The sequence below is a fragment of the Leptonychotes weddellii genome, chromosome 9 (genome assembly GCF_054177405.1).
Source record: "Leptonychotes weddellii isolate Sample4059 chromosome 9, ASM5417740v2, whole genome shotgun sequence".
In the NCBI taxonomy this organism is placed as follows: Eukaryota; Metazoa; Chordata; class Mammalia; order Carnivora; family Phocidae; genus Leptonychotes; species Leptonychotes weddellii.
This window is the reverse complement of record NC_138377.1, coordinates 84,544,157-84,561,535: the sequence shown is the minus strand read 5'-3', so window position 1 is coordinate 84,561,535 and position 17,379 is coordinate 84,544,157. Positions and strand designations below refer to the sequence as shown.

The 17,379-nt window shown below is 38.2% G+C and overlaps 1 protein-coding gene across 1 annotated transcript in view; it reads right to left on the bottom strand.

Annotated features, from left to right (window-relative positions):
• UNC13C (unc-13 homolog C) overlaps positions 1-17,379 on the bottom strand; it is a 479,061-nt gene that overhangs the window by 49,079 nt on the left and 412,603 nt on the right. The window contains exons 22-23 of the mRNA XM_081831864.1: positions 9,832-9,941; positions 6,995-7,142 (exon numbers count right to left, since the gene is read on the bottom strand). Of these exons, the coding sequence (XP_081687990.1) occupies positions 6,995-7,142; positions 9,832-9,941 (258 nt within the window). The remainder of the gene's footprint in view (positions 1-6,994; positions 7,143-9,831; positions 9,942-17,379) is intronic.

Here is a 17,379-nt window from a genome sequence, read left to right as displayed (position 1 = left end):
GATCCAGGGACTCCAGGATCATGACCTGAGCCGAAGGCAGTCGCTTAACCAACTGAGCCACCCAGGCGCCCTGCATTGTATATATATACCATATCTTCTTTATCTGTTTATCAGTTGATGGGCACTTGGGCTGTTTCCATAATTTGGCTATTGTGGATAATACTGCTATAAAAATCAGGGTGCATGTATTCCTTTGAATTTGTTTTCTTTGGGCAAATACCTAGTAGTGTGATTGCTGGGTCAAAGGGTAGTTCTATTTTTAACTTTTTGAGGAACCTCCATACTGTTTTTCAGAGTGGCTGCACCAGTTTGCATTCCCACCAATAGTGCAAGAGTGTTCACCTTTATCCACATCCTCGCCAACATCTGTTGTTACTTGTGTTGTTGATTTTAGCCATTCTGATAGGTGTGAGTTGGTATCTCATTGGAGTTTTGATTTGCATTTCCCTGATGATGAGTGATGTTGAGCATCTTTTCATGTATGTGTTAGCCATCTGTATGTCTTCTTTAGGAAAATGTCTATTCATGTTTTCTGCCCATTTTTAAACTGGATTATTTGTTTTTTGGTGTTGAGTTTTATAAGTTCCTTATATGGTTGAAAAAGAAATACTGGGACATTTTTGGATAATTTGAAAGTGCAGAAAATTATAACAGGTAGAAAAAAAACCCCACCATAATTTTACTACACATAAATGTTGCTTTAAATTTATTATCCTAAATCTTTACTAATTTAACAAGATTTATTTCACTAGCCCATGTTTATTGTACTGCTGAACTACGTCGTGAATCTCCCCATATCTCTCCATCACTGTTGCCAGCCCAGCTTCCACATTGTCTGCTTGCTTCCTTCTTATCTCCCTTCAGTCTTTTTGAGATATCAGAAAAACATTCTACTTTTTCACACTGCCCCCTTGCTCACATCAATTCCATGGCATCTATCGCTTTTGGGTGAAATGACTGTCTCAAAAGAACACCCAGAGGCAGTGTGGAATATCAGACCAATAATTTGAAGACTTCTGTCTGACTTTGCAGGGTTGTTCTGAGAATCAAGTGAGAAAAAGGTATTTGAAGATGCCTAAAATCTGTAGTAAACTCCAAGTGTGAGTACTTATTATTTAGATCTTTGAATGTAATGCCAAATGTCAAGTGTTTTGTTTCTAATAACAAAAAATTTTAATTTTAGAAAAATATGTTACTTCCAGATTTATTTTCAACAATATTAGCCTTTGAGAGGCAAGTAACATTGCACACTTAATGTTAGAAGACAAGGTTCTAATACCACTGATATTCTTCATGGCCTTGGAATGAGATCTGGTCCTCACCCAACTGAGAAATGAAAAGATGGAACGAACACACACACACACAATTGTTGATTTTATACGGGTAGTATTAGGATGAAGTCTTTCAACTATTCCTGTTTTTTTTTTTTAAAAAAAAGTACATCTGTTCTGATCTACAAATATATATACTTAGATTAGTGCAATAAGAGTATGCATGGCCTACAACAAATACCTGCTTATTCTGTGCTATGAGGCTGTCTTATTTTGCAAATGATTTTACCAATGACTTTCAGTTGTCTCAATTTGACATCAGGTTTCCAGAGAAGTTGAGATGCTGGGCAAGATAAATTGCATTATGAGAAATGGAGATTTTGATGCCCTGGCCAGAATGTAATGGAAATATTCCTGTGGATGAAAAACTAATACACTATTTTTTTTTTTCATTCTGGACAGCTCAGTCACCAAAATGTGATGTTTTATTTCAGTCCAAAAAGAATTATTCTGACACTTGACTTGCTTATTTTAATGTATTAATCTTTGATGACCCAAAGGAGAGTCAGCATGAAAGAAAGATCTGCGTTTGTATCAGCCAGGGTATCAATAGCAAACAGTAATTTTGGATGGTTTAAGAAAGTCACTGTTTATGAAGGTTTAGGTAGGGATTTAGGGAAAACAGAAGGAGTAGTGGAGCTGTTAACAAACACCCATAGTCCATAAAATATGAGGGACAAAGTAGCTACTGGAATCTAGAAGGAGAGAGTTCTCTAGGGAAAGGTACTTTGAAAGGACACAGTCAGCCTGAATGGACAATGCACAGAGAGAACCTGAAGAATGAATACTTTTGACCAACTCTTTCCTCCCATGGAGCTTAAGAGGAGCCCCCTACTGGCTGACCCAATGGAAAACAAGTAGTAAGAGAGTCCATAGCTCTAAGAAACATAGAACCCAGCCTTCTGGAGAGAATAAGGGTGTATTTGGACGGGCAGATGGAAAACATTTTGCCCAGCCTTTCACTGCAGTTTATCTAGCACAAAGGCTGATACATGGTACATCCTCCTAAATATGAGTCAAATGAAAGCATATATGAATCTATCAGTGGCCTAAAATGAAAACGGTCATGTATGTTTTTTCTTGGTTGCTTTTGAATTTTATGTAACAGATTGAATAAACATGAATCCTATTCTCTCCATCTAATTTAACCCAACCCTTTGTATATCTCCTGTGGCACTTCGTACCTTTTACCTTGTATGAGAACTACTGAACAGTACCAGCCATCATACTGTAAGCTTTTTTCCTAAGTGGGGACACACACTTTGGGTGCTCTGCAGTGTCTAGCACAGGGCTGTGAGGTTTGTTGAAAGGTTTCAAATATGAGAACTGTGTCATATTACGTAATTTTTAATTTCCTGCATTTAACTGTCTACCACTCATTAGTTCTAAAATTCACTGAGCACCTATTTTGTATCTAGCATTGTTTGAAGCACATAGATTTCAAGGATGAGTAAGCGAGGGCTCTGTCCTCCTGTGGCTTACATTGAGATAGGAGAGAAATATAAACTAGCAATCATGATATGACTCAATATGCTAGGGAGAGTTACAAAATGATACTTCTGCTGGTGGAGGACAAGGGCAGTGAAGATCAGAATAGGGAAGGTAGTTCAAAGCCGCAATATCCTACACACAGACACAGTAGATTCTAGAGGAATGAAATCAGGCTATGTTAGAAAGGGTTTTCTGAAAGCAGTATACTTTTTCTTATATTCAGCTTGAATTTTTCCAATGTAATTACTTCCAATTAATATTTAAAAGGTGTCCTGGACACTGAGCATGCCCAGTAACTGCAACCAGAATGAGGAGAAACTGGAAAGCAAAGGAAGAAGTTTGTTGCGGACATGAAAAAAAAAAATTCTCTCCTGAAGAGAAGGGAGATTTAGTTATACTAAAATGAAAAGTAAGGAGCCTGAAGTAAACTCGATTATTCAAAACAAGAGAAGAAAACATGGGCTGTAGAAAATTGTATTCTGATTTCTTTTCTGATTAAGTATGAGATGGTGGGAAGCACATTGTTTCTGCCCCTTCTCTACATGACTTCAGCATGTTTCTTAATCTGAGAAGTATGGATAATGTTACTGGCCTCAGAGAATTATTGAAATGAACTGCATAGTGGTAGACAACTTACTTGCTACATAGTATTGCTCAGCAGTTTAGTAACCTTATCTGACACTTGCCATTTCTACTTTGGGAAAGGATTCAGCATACTCCGAACCGTATCACATCACCACTCCTATTAAAGAAGTTATTTGTGTAAAGGTTTTTGACTGGACTGAAAAGCCTCATGCAGCTTTGAATGTTATCAGACCAACTGCAACATCTGAAGAGCCAAATGTCATAAATTCTCAATTTTTCCCCTGCGTTACTAAAACATACTAACATCCCCTCTTAGAAGGCAGTGCTAGCTGGCCTGGGGATAAAACAGTGGCATAAAATCTTTTGGATAGGATTCTGGATCTCTGGTTACCTCTGAAAGGCTTATCAGCTAAAATGAGAAACCATTTCTGACTGTGCGGTCCAGTCAGTATTAATATTGAAGATGGCCAAGTGGATTTTAATATTACTTCCCCACATAAGCTGAGGTCATTAAAATGACCAAAAGGATCTGATTTTTTTAACAAAGATGTTGCTCATAAAAAGTTAATAGGACAGATCATAGACTAAAATGTGAATTTTGTTTTAAAAGCAAAATAATTTTTCCTAATAAAACTAAGCTGTGGGGCACCTGAGTGGCTCAGTTGGTTAAGCGACTGCCTTTGGCTCAGGTCATGATCCTGGAGTCCCTGGATCAAGTCCCGCATCAGGCTCCCTGCTCGGCGAGGAGCTTGCTTCTCCCTCTAACCCTCCCCCCTCTCATGTACTCTCTCTCTCTCAAATAAATCTTTAAAAAAAAAAAAAAAACTAAGCTGTGGATGTTCTTGACATAATGGGATTTTAAAATTAAGAGCACAAGTAGATACTTTCCTGGACAGTTTCTATATATAGAATACCTTCCTCTTTTTAACCACTTCATGACTCAGTTTACCCAACTGGCCTTTCTGCCTTTCCTGTCTTCCTCTTCTGATGTGACCTACATTACAACATTTCTCACTTTTCAGTCTAGTAATAAAAGCAGGGTGGCCTGATCTGGGCATTACTGCCATTTCGAGCCAGATAAATTTTTGTTGTAGGAAGCTTTTTTGTGCACCATAGATATTTAGCAACTTCCCTGGTCTCCACTCACTAGATACCAGTAACATGACCACCACTCCCAGATACAACAACCAAAACTCTCCAGATACTGCCAAATGTCCTTAACCAAATTACCCCCGCAGGAGAATTGCCATATAAGAGCAACTGGTATATATAACAACATGTTCAGTTTTGAATATATGCCTCAATGTATGAAACTTCATTCAGAGGTGATACTTAGTAAATATATATAAAGTGAATGCAGAATAAGATGGTGCTTTATTGCAGTTCATTGCTAGGATAATAAACATCTTATTCTTATAAAATGAACCATCAGTTTCCTTGAGGACTTAATACTTCTATACCCATTTTGGATTGGCTTATTTCCCAATATTTGGAATAGAAAGAGAAGACAGTGTTTTTCCAAATTGATAGTTCTCACTTGAACTCTGTGGTTCATAAATTTCTAATGGGACTCAATCCCTAGGAGGTTTTTTTCCTTTTTTTTATTATGAAAGATGATATCTAAATTTGTTCCAAAACGAAGGAAATCAAGGTGAAAATGGGAAAGAAAGGAGCAAAGAGAAAAGAGAGAGGAGGAAAAGAAGTGAGCAAGATACAGTAGGTTATTCTATACTTATAAGACCCATTTATGACAAAGTTGAATTAAACAATTTTGGTTTTGACATCATTTGCTTTTTTTTAACCCTTCTATTTTTGTAACAATTTTTAAGCATATACAAAGTGAAATGTTGTTAGTCACATGTCACAAAGAGAACATCTGGGTAACCACCACCAACCAGGTCAAGATACAGCAAACTGCCAATCCCTCCGAGGTCCTTAGTCCCTACTTCCCAGAGAGGGCTGCTCTCTTTATTTTGTAGAAATCCTTTCCTTGCTATGTGTTGTCATTTTACTGTGTATCCCTGAACACTGCAGTTTAGGTTTTGGGATTTTTATACATTTAATCATTCAGTATATATTCTTTAGTATCTCGTTGCTTTTACTGAACATTGTTTGTTCTGATTCATCCATGTTGTGTGTAACTGTAGCTTGTGTAGGTTTAGAGTTCTATAGGATCTCATTGTATGACTATGCCACAATTTATTTGAATAATCAACTGTATAATGGACATTTTTTTTTCTTAGTAAATTTTCTTATGTGTGTCTTCTGGTGCACATACACACGTTTCTTTTGGATTCACACCTAGGAGTTGAATTGCTAGGTCATAGGGAAGGCAAATCTTCAACTTTAGTAAATAATACCAAACTGTTTTCCCATTTATCCTCACACCAAAACTGATACACATAACGTAGTTTTGTGTGCTGTGACAATCTGTGCTAGAAGATGGGCTATGTGTGTGTGTACACACACGTACACCTATAAAAGCAAAACAAAGGTTTCATACACTCAAATTTTCTGGGAATAAAACTGCAACTCTCTATGATGCATTACAATTACATTCAAGCCCTCTTGAGCTCAACTCTTTTTTTCTTTCTCATGGAAAGAGTATTTGTAGCATTTAATTGGGCACTCTCAGAGACCACAGTGTTAAAGACAGGCAAAGGACCTACCTAGCACATACCTTGGTATTTCAGGCAAAGCATCTACCTTTGATGTAGTTAGAAAAGTTCAAATATCCATGAAGAAACAGACAAGTTTGGAGCATTTTCATCACAGGAACAGAAAAATCTATATGCTTTCTTTTCTGAGGCTTCTTCATGAATGGAGACAGTGTCCTCATACTCATTTTTATTACTTCCGTGATGCAATTTATTATGTTCTAGAGTTTGAGCCTGCATTTGGCTCTTTGTGACTCATACTGACAGTTTCAATAATCTCTCAGAAATGCCTGAATTAAATGCATATAATTACCAAAAAATGATAAATCACAAAGCAACTTGAAAGATAGGCTGCTTACCACTAATATCCTAAAAGCTTATGAGGTGAGAAGTTTGCCACGTGAAACAAATCCAACTTTCCAATAAAATGCTTTCCTCTTGGTCCATTTCAAAGTAACAGTTAAAATGTCTTTCATGTAAAATTATAGTAAAATGAGATTTCTCTTCTGGAAACCCCAGAGCAGGAGATTTTACATTTAAAGTCAAGATTTGGGGAATTATTATCATCCTTTGGAAGTTACCAAGAGCAGCAAACACTGCATCCATACACCGAATTGAAGAGACTATCACAGCCGTGGATATTCAAAACTAGGTTTTACTAAATTTTATGAAGTTAGAATCACCAAGAATCAACCACTCCATACAGTTTTAGTATTAGGCATATCCTAGTGTTACTGAAATTATTTATAAAATTGTAATTCATGAGGGCTAATATATTTTGATAATTTTCTAGTAAAGTTTAAATAATCTGCAATTCTTGATGGTTTAATTTATTGTAGTAAAAATTATTAATAGTATTTATAATAATTCTTATGTTGAATTTTAGTTGTGTTCAGCTTACTCTATTCTCACATCCAGTGTGTTACTTACTCTGTGAGGTCTGAGTGTCTATGAATTTCTTTATCAAGGCATCAGTAGTTTGGGTATAAAGACTGAGAGCATATCTCAGAGACTGAAGATCTGGGCTTTTCTCCAAGAAATTCTTTTTCAGGCCATTTCCTCCTGCATGAAAGTATTGCTAAAAAGAAAAAAAATAATAACATAAGCAGAAGGATTTAGAAGGAAGTATCAAAGGAAGATTTTATTGCCATAATAGTGACACTCAAATGGAATGATACAATATGATCAATGTGAAATAGTGACAAAAGGATAGTCCTGACGCTTTCCCATTACTAAGTCATAACCCTGTCATTCAGGTCCCCTGTCTCTGAACTGACGCTTTACATCACAGACCCCAGATCCTTGAAGCTTAAGGTTTTTCCTCTCATTCAAAACTTTAGTTAAGCATATGGGATCATGAAGATGCCGCAGTCAAAGGGCTTATAGAATGACAGGTGTAGATAACAATTGTCAACTTGGTTATTGGCTTGTTTCTAGAACATAAAATATATCCAGGGTTGTCAAAATTTCACAAAGAAGGTAGTACCTGGGTCACATATTGTCCAGATACTAGCTTGCGATTCTAGGCCAGGCGCCTGCTTGCTGCTCCATTTTCCCCTGAACACACAATAGTGCAGATACAGACCAACCTGAGGATGCAGAGTGGTCTTTGGAAATCCGACATCCCCTGAACCTTGTGTCTGATGAATGTAATAAAACATAGGGATTTTTTTGATATTATTACCCAATAAACTCAAAACATTACAATATCTATAGCTAAGATACTAGAGAAGATACATGCTGTTTAATAATAAATATAGTCATTGAGGGATGTTAGCATTTTTCATGCTGCAAGTATTATGTGCAGATATCACTTGGAAAGCAGAATATATACAAATATGTGACAGAACTAAGGATATTTTTTTCCCCAACCATTTATAGATGGTAACATCTATAAATCTCTTGCAGTGTACTGTTAAGTTTAGGGAAATGGTTCTCCGTCTCTCCCTCTACTGACTAAACTAAACTATACACCCACTGCAACCTGAGTTGCTTTGATCTAGGATTCTCACAGAATGATGTATTTTGAGAAAGCTCAACAAATGATTCTGATACACTCTTCTAACTGGGTATGTGTCATCCCTTTATCCCACTCATTAAAAATTTCTGAGGTAAAAGAATTCAATGAATTGAAAACTCATAATTATCTTACTTTTCTCCCTTATTCAAGGGGAGATGCAGAAAAATATTCTGGGCATTTGTAGGCAGCTGAGTGCGCTTTCACAGAGTGTAAAGTAGAGAAGATTCAGGGCATAAGCCAGAGAAAGTAGACAATGGGCATAGAATTTGCAAAAAGACTGCTACCACTCCAGACACCCTCCCCAAGTAGAAAAACCTCTAGTCACTTAAAAGTGCCTTTACTGATTCTAGCTGGGTGCACTGTGAAAACATAAGCTGTGCCAAAAGCAATCTATGTTTATGAAAAGGAGGCATAGAAAAATGGCAAAAGCCTGGTCCTTTTGAGAAATGATGAGAGAAAATGCTTAAAATTGACCCTACACCTTGATCTTCCAAAAAAAAAAAATGTTACTTTCACATGCAGAAAGTAGTTATTGAGGACTACAAGTCCAGAATTGTTTCAGGTGCCCTGGTGGATCAAAAAAGGTGAAAGCTCCTTATTCATGAAACGATATGATAATTAAGGTGGAAAATACTAAATGGATGTATTGAGAGGGGAAGGTTCAGCTTGGATTTGACTGTTTCCCTAGAGGAATGGAAGGGTGCTCTCTGGAGGTCTGTTTATATAATGAACCAAGGAGGCATCAGATGAAATAACTCACCCTCATTGTATAGTACAGCAGTGAGATAAACTGAACCAGGAATGGGCATGATCTCTGGGCATGTGTAGGAACACATTCTGCTTCTCAAATTTTTTCAGACAAGCCCCATTCTTATCAAACCTGAGCACAAGTGCTAGAAGATTATGATAAAAAGAAATACAAGAAAAACTAGAAGCAGCACCTAAAATGATGTTTTGCCATCTCTCGGGACTATGGAGAGTTGTCAGGAAAAATTGCGACAGACTTTGAAATGGACCAAAAAGATTGGTGGGTGTTCTGCCTAGTGTGCCTGTCTGGGTTATCTTTGTTTTTCATTGTCTTTGAGCTATTTAAAACTCTGCAAATGATAGAGAACGGATAATCATGTAAATGACTCTTGTCCATAGAAATGCAAATTATTTCTGGTGGGATGCAACTGATTATTCTGTGGATAGATCCTTTTTGCTTCTATTTGTAAGTTGATTTCAGCTTTCCTTATTGCTTATCCTTCTGTGTGGTTCTTGGAGTTCTCCGATAAGCTAGCTGTAAGATCTTACTGGTGCCCTCATTAATTGATGAGTTAAATAACATTTTTGACAAGTTTTATAACTGCGGGAATGTCACAATCCTACTCTATTTTAAAAACTGTTCGTTAATGGTGTACATAAAGCAGCATGGTGACAGCATTCACAAGGACGGGCACTGTTCTTACCGTGCGGTTTGTGAAGCTAGACCTATGGGATCACGCTGACAACAGCCTCAGTGGCGGGGTCTGCCTTCCTGCCTGTTCTCTCTGCCTCTGTCCCTTAACAAATGTTTATTAAACTTGTATTGTAAACCAGACCTGGTGCTGAATGCCAAGGATATGAAGCCAAAGAGGTGCAGAGGCTGTTCTCAAAGGGATTATGATCTAGTCGGAAATGTCACCAAAATGTCAATGAAGGACTCCAATAATGTTGCAGGTCTAAGAAAAATAATTGGAAAATACAGATAGTGGGGGTGGCAAACATTTCTATTGGGGAAGGAGTCTGTAAAGCCTTCCAAAGAGGTATCATCTTTGGTGTTTATCAGTTTTTTAGCGCTGCCGTTTTTAAAATCAGCAGCCACTAGATCATCTGCTACAGTGGAAGAGAGAAAGAGGACAATCCCACATATGTAACCAAGGGAAACTGTGGGAGTCCCAGCTCTACTTAAGAAGAATTGAAAGAAGAGAAGAAGTGGTGGTTCTCATAATATAGTACCTTCGTGCTGTTACTCTGTTCCCATCACGAAACTTGGGGGGCTTGGGAGCCATGAGTTGCCTCTAAGTAGTTGAGGACCTAGAGAAGTTGAGATGACTTAGTACCCCTAAAGATTCACAAGGCTCGTTAACAGGTGAAAGGCTCTGAGACCCACTGTGGTAAAGAAATCTGCTTAACCTTTCATTAACATACCTGCTTCTTAAAATTATTTGGCTTCAGGACACCTATCACATACAACATCTATTAATACTCTGGGGGACTGAAGTGTTCCATGGCATATGATTTAGGAAATCCTAGGAGAGAATAAGGTGAATAGACTTCATAGAATGGAGATATTTCTAAGATGGAAGAAGAGAACTAGAGTCAGGCTCTGAAGGCCTAGACTGTGTATTTATCCTTGAACCCTCACAACTGTATAGGAGAACACGTTTTTACTACCAAGACATTATTTTGTAGGCCTCTGGGACATGTGAAACAACCATGAAGTGAAAACATAAAACAAGGAATGAGCTTGTTCCCAGGTAAAGCCTAAGCCCCGCCCCCCCCAGAGTTTTTGGTTATGATACTGAACTGACTTGACTTCCTCCTTTGTAGCCGTAGGGTATTATGAGTCATTCCTCTAAAGGCTCTAGCAGGATCGTAAGTGAACAGCAGAAGATGCAATGCCTGAGGGCAGAAATGATGCTTTTGTCTCTTAAGTGCATTGTACAATAGGAGATGTTGCAAGATGAACCCTGGACAGAAGGTAGCAATTTTCGGAGAGAAAACAAGTTGCAAGATCCTAAGGATGAAAGCTCCCATTCAGTGAGCACAGATAAATAACACATGCCCCAGGCTCCTAACTCAGAGAGCAGAGGAGATGACTTGTATGGTTATGCAAATGCAAACTCGATGAAAATGCTACTTTACAGAACCCTTTCAGGAGAACATGGGTCTGTTTATCTCACTGGCACAGATAATAAGAAAGGGGCTGCGTCGATGGCATACACCCTGACAGTCGGAGATTTCACATTCAGTTTTGATCTGCAAGAGCCTCTGAAGAAGCAGGAGAGTAGAATTTGTATTTTGCTGAGGCTTAGGTCTGAAGGATATAAATAGGAGGCTGTTGTGTGGGAGTGAACGTCTTAGCTATTAAATAAGCCCCACTAGTGACAGCTCAGTACAGCTTAGTTGATCTCCCTTCATTATAGTAAGCATTGGGAGGGGGATTATATGCTAGAGGAGAATTTGTGTATATGGGGTTTTAAAGCCTTCTAGATGTTTCCCTTATGCATGTAAAAAGTGGATGTTTCCCCATTGGTTCTAAGCAAACAAACACAAACGGGACTCAGTTTCACGTTGTTTCTCTGCAACCAGCAGCGTAAACCAAGAACCTCCAGTTTAATCTATTCTGATGTTTAGATTAATACAAAGGAGCAGAAAACAACTGGCAAAATAAATTAGCACTAGCCATTTTCTTCCAAGAAAGGCATTTTTAATCAGAGAACTGTGAACAAGTTGGCTGTTCACAGCTGTGAAGGGTAAGGATGTCAGCTGGATGTCTTTCTCTCTACCCTTGGCCCTGTCCTGGCTGATATTTTCACCACAGACTTGGACAAAGGCAGAAAGCAGGTTTCTAAAATGTAGAGTTGAGCCAAAGCTTGATGTTATTACTTTGAATGACAGAATGTGGCTTCAGAAAAAGTCTTGGCAGCCTGAAATCATGGGTCAACATTTACAGGATGGGATGACAAAAAAAAGGAAAAGGCCTCTATATTCATGATAAAAAGTTTACTGCAGAGTATGGAATGGGGGTGACCTGGCTTAATATCAGTAAAATTTTAAAAGCCATAATGCTTCATTTCTTTTCTCAGGTTTCATATGATTTAATAAAGTGATGGGGCAGCTATCAAAGATAATGAATTCTGATCATGTATTAACATACATAGATAGGTCAAGACGAAGGGTGTGATAGAGCAACAACATTCTCTGCTGATCAGAACATACCTGAAATATTAGGATCATTATAAATTTACTCCCAGGCTTCATCATTTATAAGAAATATGAAAAAGTGGAGGGCATCCAAAGGTAGAGGGCCAGGATTTTGTAAGGTCTAGAAGGCATGTCATTCAATAAATGGCTGCAGATAAACTGGGGAGGCATGATAGCTTTCTTCAATGTATGAAAGGCTATCATGTGGAAAGGAAGTAGAATTATTTTTCAAAGGACAGAAGGACCAAGGCAGCACTAAAAGTACCAGGGAAACAGATCCTGGTTTGATACAAAGATAACCTTTCCAGTGATAAAGTGCATCTTAAAAATTGAAGCTGCTACTTTTGAGTTAGTGAGGTCCCATCACTTGCCATTATTAAGTGGTGGCCATTTGACTATAGGCCAACAACATTGTAGATGACATTGCAGATGAGCAGGAAAGGGGAGCTATTGGGTTATGTTTCCAATTCTGAGATTTTAGAATCTTTTTCACCTCTTTGACTCTCTGCTTTTTACTTTAAAATGTGTGAGAAAATGTAAATTCACACTCTTTCCTCTATGCAATGTGATCTGTGCATAGGTTATGTAACCCCAGAGAATATCAGTCCATTCATTTGGAGAATGGGAGCAGAGACATCTACCCTGCCTGACTCTGGTACTGTAATGATGAGATGAATTATTACTCCATCTGGAAGAGCTCTGTGAACTATGGAGTTCTTTCTACTTGTGAGAAGATACGCTTAATGGGCAGACTAACTGCCCAAACTCGAACCCTGCTTTGTTTCCTAAGCACCGGCCCCTGTCTCCAGCAATGTACTAGCTATTTATTTCTACATTCCTGCCACCATATCTAACTTCAACATAGCAGTAGAAAAACAGTCTCTTACCTAATTTGCCATTTTTTCTCAGTGGAACCATGTTTTTCCATCCTCTCAGTTGAAACTTCTCAGTCACCTCACCCTTGCCCCAATTTGGGTTGCTCCCCAGTGACGCTCCCCTTCTTGTGTCATTCATACCGTCTTTCACTTCTATTCCTCAAGCCAGCCCCCTAGTGATCGCCCTCATCATCTTAGGCATTAAATAACTGTAACTGATCTGACTAAATCTTCAACTATCCCATGCATTTTGCACATTTCTGCAAGATTTCCATTGCTAAAATGGCACTTTGAGTATGCCACATATTTACAAAATCATCAATGGCTCATCTTTTATGGAACACACTGAGGGTGCAAAAGGATCTTCGTACTTTCACCCCAACCATTTCCTGAAACCTCATTTTACATGGCTTCACTATCCAAACCTCCAGTTAAATCCAGACCAGTGCATTGAGTAGTTTCATCCCTGACTCCCAGGCCTCTGGTCTTGTGCCTTTCCATTATGAAACCCTTTTCCCCTGATTATGTTCAAGTCATGAATCTTCCTCCAAGAAAAACTCTTGTGTTTCCTATGCAGCCTGTGAACTCCCATCTGTCCTTGAAGACCACTCCTCGAGCTTTTCCAGATTCCCTGAGCTCCCTGGTTGCTCCCTCTTCTGAATCCTGACCACTTTTTATCTGTGCCCCTTAGCTATGTAACAGGTGATACAGATGCTAGTTGACACTGTTTTCTTGTAAGTTAACATGTATCATTATCTAATTTTTAATGTGCCTTTTTCATCTTTTAATCTGGATTAGAAACTCCTTGGGAAAACAAAATAGTACCACTACCCAGAGGAGAGTCTCAGGGAGCACTCAAGAATCCTACGGAGTTTGTGTCCTTATAGAGAAAGGATGCTGAGCACCGAAAACCAAAAGGCCAGAGGGCAAAGCCATAAGGATTTTAGACTATTGCTTGGAGCAGAGTCAGATTTAATAGTTAGACTCACTGAGAGAGAATGAAGGGATTAGGAAAGGTGGGGGGAAAAAAGCAAACAAAACCCCCCCAAAAACCTGACTTATCTTGGGTTTAACAGTAGAAAGAGGCTCATCCAAAATAAACTGGTTTTCAGGTGATTTGATAGTTGCATTTGTAAAGAGCTTTCTGTAAGACAGGGACTGTTTTAATTGTTCTACATGTGATAACTCATTTAATTTTCTAACAATAGTTCCTTAAACCCTGTTATTCCCATAGGAGTGGACAGTGATTTACACACTCCAGTTTCATTCTCTCTTAATCACTTACTATCCTAATACTCCAGTCATTGCCAGTGGCTTCATTCCCCATGTGGTTCCAAATATTTTATTTACACCCATATTCTGAAATTTGCAGAGGCTTCCACCCCAATACAGGGATAGATACACTGGATTTAGTCATGTAAGGGTGGGTTGTAAGGAATGTTACTATTATATCTGAATAGAGGTTGAAAGACCCATTTATAAGTATTTTCTTTATTATGTTCTTCATAAAGCTACAAAAATTAAAGTACTTCAGACTTTGGTTGTGATTTGTGAGGAAAAAAAAGAGTACTGCCAAATTAAACATCAGTATAAATACTGTCTGCATGCTTAGCAAGCCATTCTTTTTATAGTCCCAATAAAAATTCTAAATTCCTCTAATTCTTTAAATTTGTCATATATTTGAAGAACTTTTACAATCTATTTTTACTGACTGATGGGAACATGCTAATGTTTCTTTACAAGTTTGCAGGAAGAATTTTCTTCTTGGTTTCATACACTATTTTGGTAGCTATTTCCCGTCATCACATATTTTTTTCTTTCCAATATCTATATCATATTTTTGGAAAATCCATGCAGACAATTTATTTTGCAAATTTAGATATAATCTGCCCTTAACAACTAAGGTTTACTTCTTTTTTTTTTTTTAGGAATTACTTGATAAATATTTTAGAAATTATTTTCTACCACAGCTGGAGTCCTCTTTTTATATATATCAGATCAGAATATGCTACTCTCTCCCTTTGACCTTGTGCAAGTGTCAGCATTTTGACCCCAATCCAATGTTCCTCTTTTATTCCCTACAATACTCAACTAGTCGTGATCTGTTCCTCTGCACTAAATGACTTGAAGCTTTCAGACTGACCTACCCCTCCTCGCATTTCACTCAAGCTTTTCCCTAAGCCTACAATGACTCCCCGCCCCCCCCACTTGCTTTTCCCCGTTACAGCCTCTTTATAAATCCCCAAACTTCCCTCTTCACAAAGCTTTCCCCTAGACACTCAGAATACATTACCCTCTCTGCACTCTTCAGCACTTTGTCCACACCTCTTATTTTATCAGTTGTAGTGGTCTAGGTTCCTAAGCCTACAGCAAGATCTCTCTTCAGCCATCTCCTCATTGCCCACCATATTTTCTACGTACAAGTAAGCTCACAAGTAATGATTTTTGAAATGCAATAATCCAAACTAGGTAAGTTATTTTGCTCTTCTCATGAGCAGCTGAATTTTAAATAATGCAAAAACTATACTTATAATGATAAAAAAAGATGCTAAGAAGCAGCCACCAAAATTGCCTCATGAATAATGAATAGCAGGATGGGGTAGGACCTCAGTCAGGGGTAAGAGCCTCAGAGGCATAACATCACATATCTTGCTATTTGTCTAGAATCCAAATGATCAGAAATGGTGCTATCTAGGATTAAATAAGTAATAAGTAAATTCCAAAGCTATATTTGAATGGATATTCATACTTAGTCCAAATTCTCTCCTTTATACCAAGCAATTCAAATTTCTAGAATGCCCTAATTCACATGGTTATTGTTTTTAGGGAAATCTCTGTATTGTCCCTACATGATGTCAAACATGTGCAACATACATTGTGGAGTGTCATGTTTGGGTCCAAAGAACAAATGTCCTGGGGCAATTTGTAAGGTTGGGCAAAAATAAAACCAGCCGGCTTTTTTTTTTCTAGGTCTTTCAATTTTCCAACTTCAGCAGAAAGTAACCTGAGGATTGTTTAAGACTTAAGAATTTCCTTAAGCTCTTGGGATTCATGCTCAGGTCAGGAGTAGCTGTTGTCGGAAAAAGACTCCTGCTTTTCTTTGAAAGAAATCCATATTCGAATCCATAGCAGTCCTGAGTCTTCCTGGGATATGGGTCTGAGACTCAAGAGCTCAATGAGGACTCCTTCAAACTAGGGTTTCCCTACTGGCCTCTTAGCTTTCACATACTGATTAAATTTTTGGCTGTCACCATTATATTTTCATTTTCAAATACCATTCATGTGGCTGCTTGTTGGCAGGTGAAGGAATGAAGTGTGTCACAGCCCACTCACACTAGCTGTAGCAGATCACTGTAATTTCTGACACTTGTGCCATAGTCCCCCCTTTTGACTTATAATTGAAACCACATGAGACTGGTATGACAAAATAGTCTAGTGCAATTAAAATTTTAGTATTTAAGAGAGTATTTTCATCAATACTTTTGTAGGGGTTGAAAGATTTTAAAGCATCTTTGGAAAATTATCTAAATAACTGAAATCTGGTATTTTAATCTAGAAATAACTAATCTCTCTGAAAAAATATTATCCATTTTGGCCTGCTGTATTTCGTCAACACTTTGTTAACAGTTAGTGAAATAACATGATGTAGAAGCAAGGACAGTGATTTTAGGTTTTGGAGTCCTTTCTCAGCTCTGCCAATTACCAGTAGCTCTCCGCCCTTTGACAGTAACTTAAACCTGCTCAGCCTCCGTTGTTTAATCTATAAAATGTGAATGATCACTCTTGACACACCTAACAGCCAGATGTTTATAAGGATCAGGCGAGACAATGTACATACATGGAAGATATTTGGAAAAATGTAAAACGCTATTTCAGTCTATAGTCTACAAACTCCATAGCATTCTCCTTCTTCACTTTTTATTTCCAGCCTGCTTGCCTAAACTGAGTTAAAGAGGAACCAGGATTATGTCTTTGGCAGCCTTTGTGAGTTAGCCCGGGTAGCATCCGCTGCTTTTGCATAAGAACATCTCTCTGCTTACATTACAGGGTTCCCTCTGCTGGGCTCCAAGCAGACCTTGAATCACTAGCGGTAGAGGCTGTAATTCTTTTAAGTAGTATTCTTTTTCCTAAATTCCTTTGTAGTCAACAACAGAATTAGTGCTTGGTAGGACATTCAGTTGGGGCAAATCTCAGAATCAGACAAGATAAAGGGAGTTCCAGTTTTGGCAAACTGATGACAGAGCCATAGAAATGAATGCCCAGGTGTATGCCTCACCATGATGGGCAGACCACAGGGATAAGAGAGTCTTATAATAGGCATAGCTGGTGGAGACCTGACCTCAGGCTCTGAGGTTCAGGAAGACCAGGGTCAGGCCTGAGCCCTGAAGGAACAAGATAATGACATGAACCCATTTACTGGATCTTAGATACCAGCTAGTAGAAGTATCTAAGACTGAATTTTTTTTTTT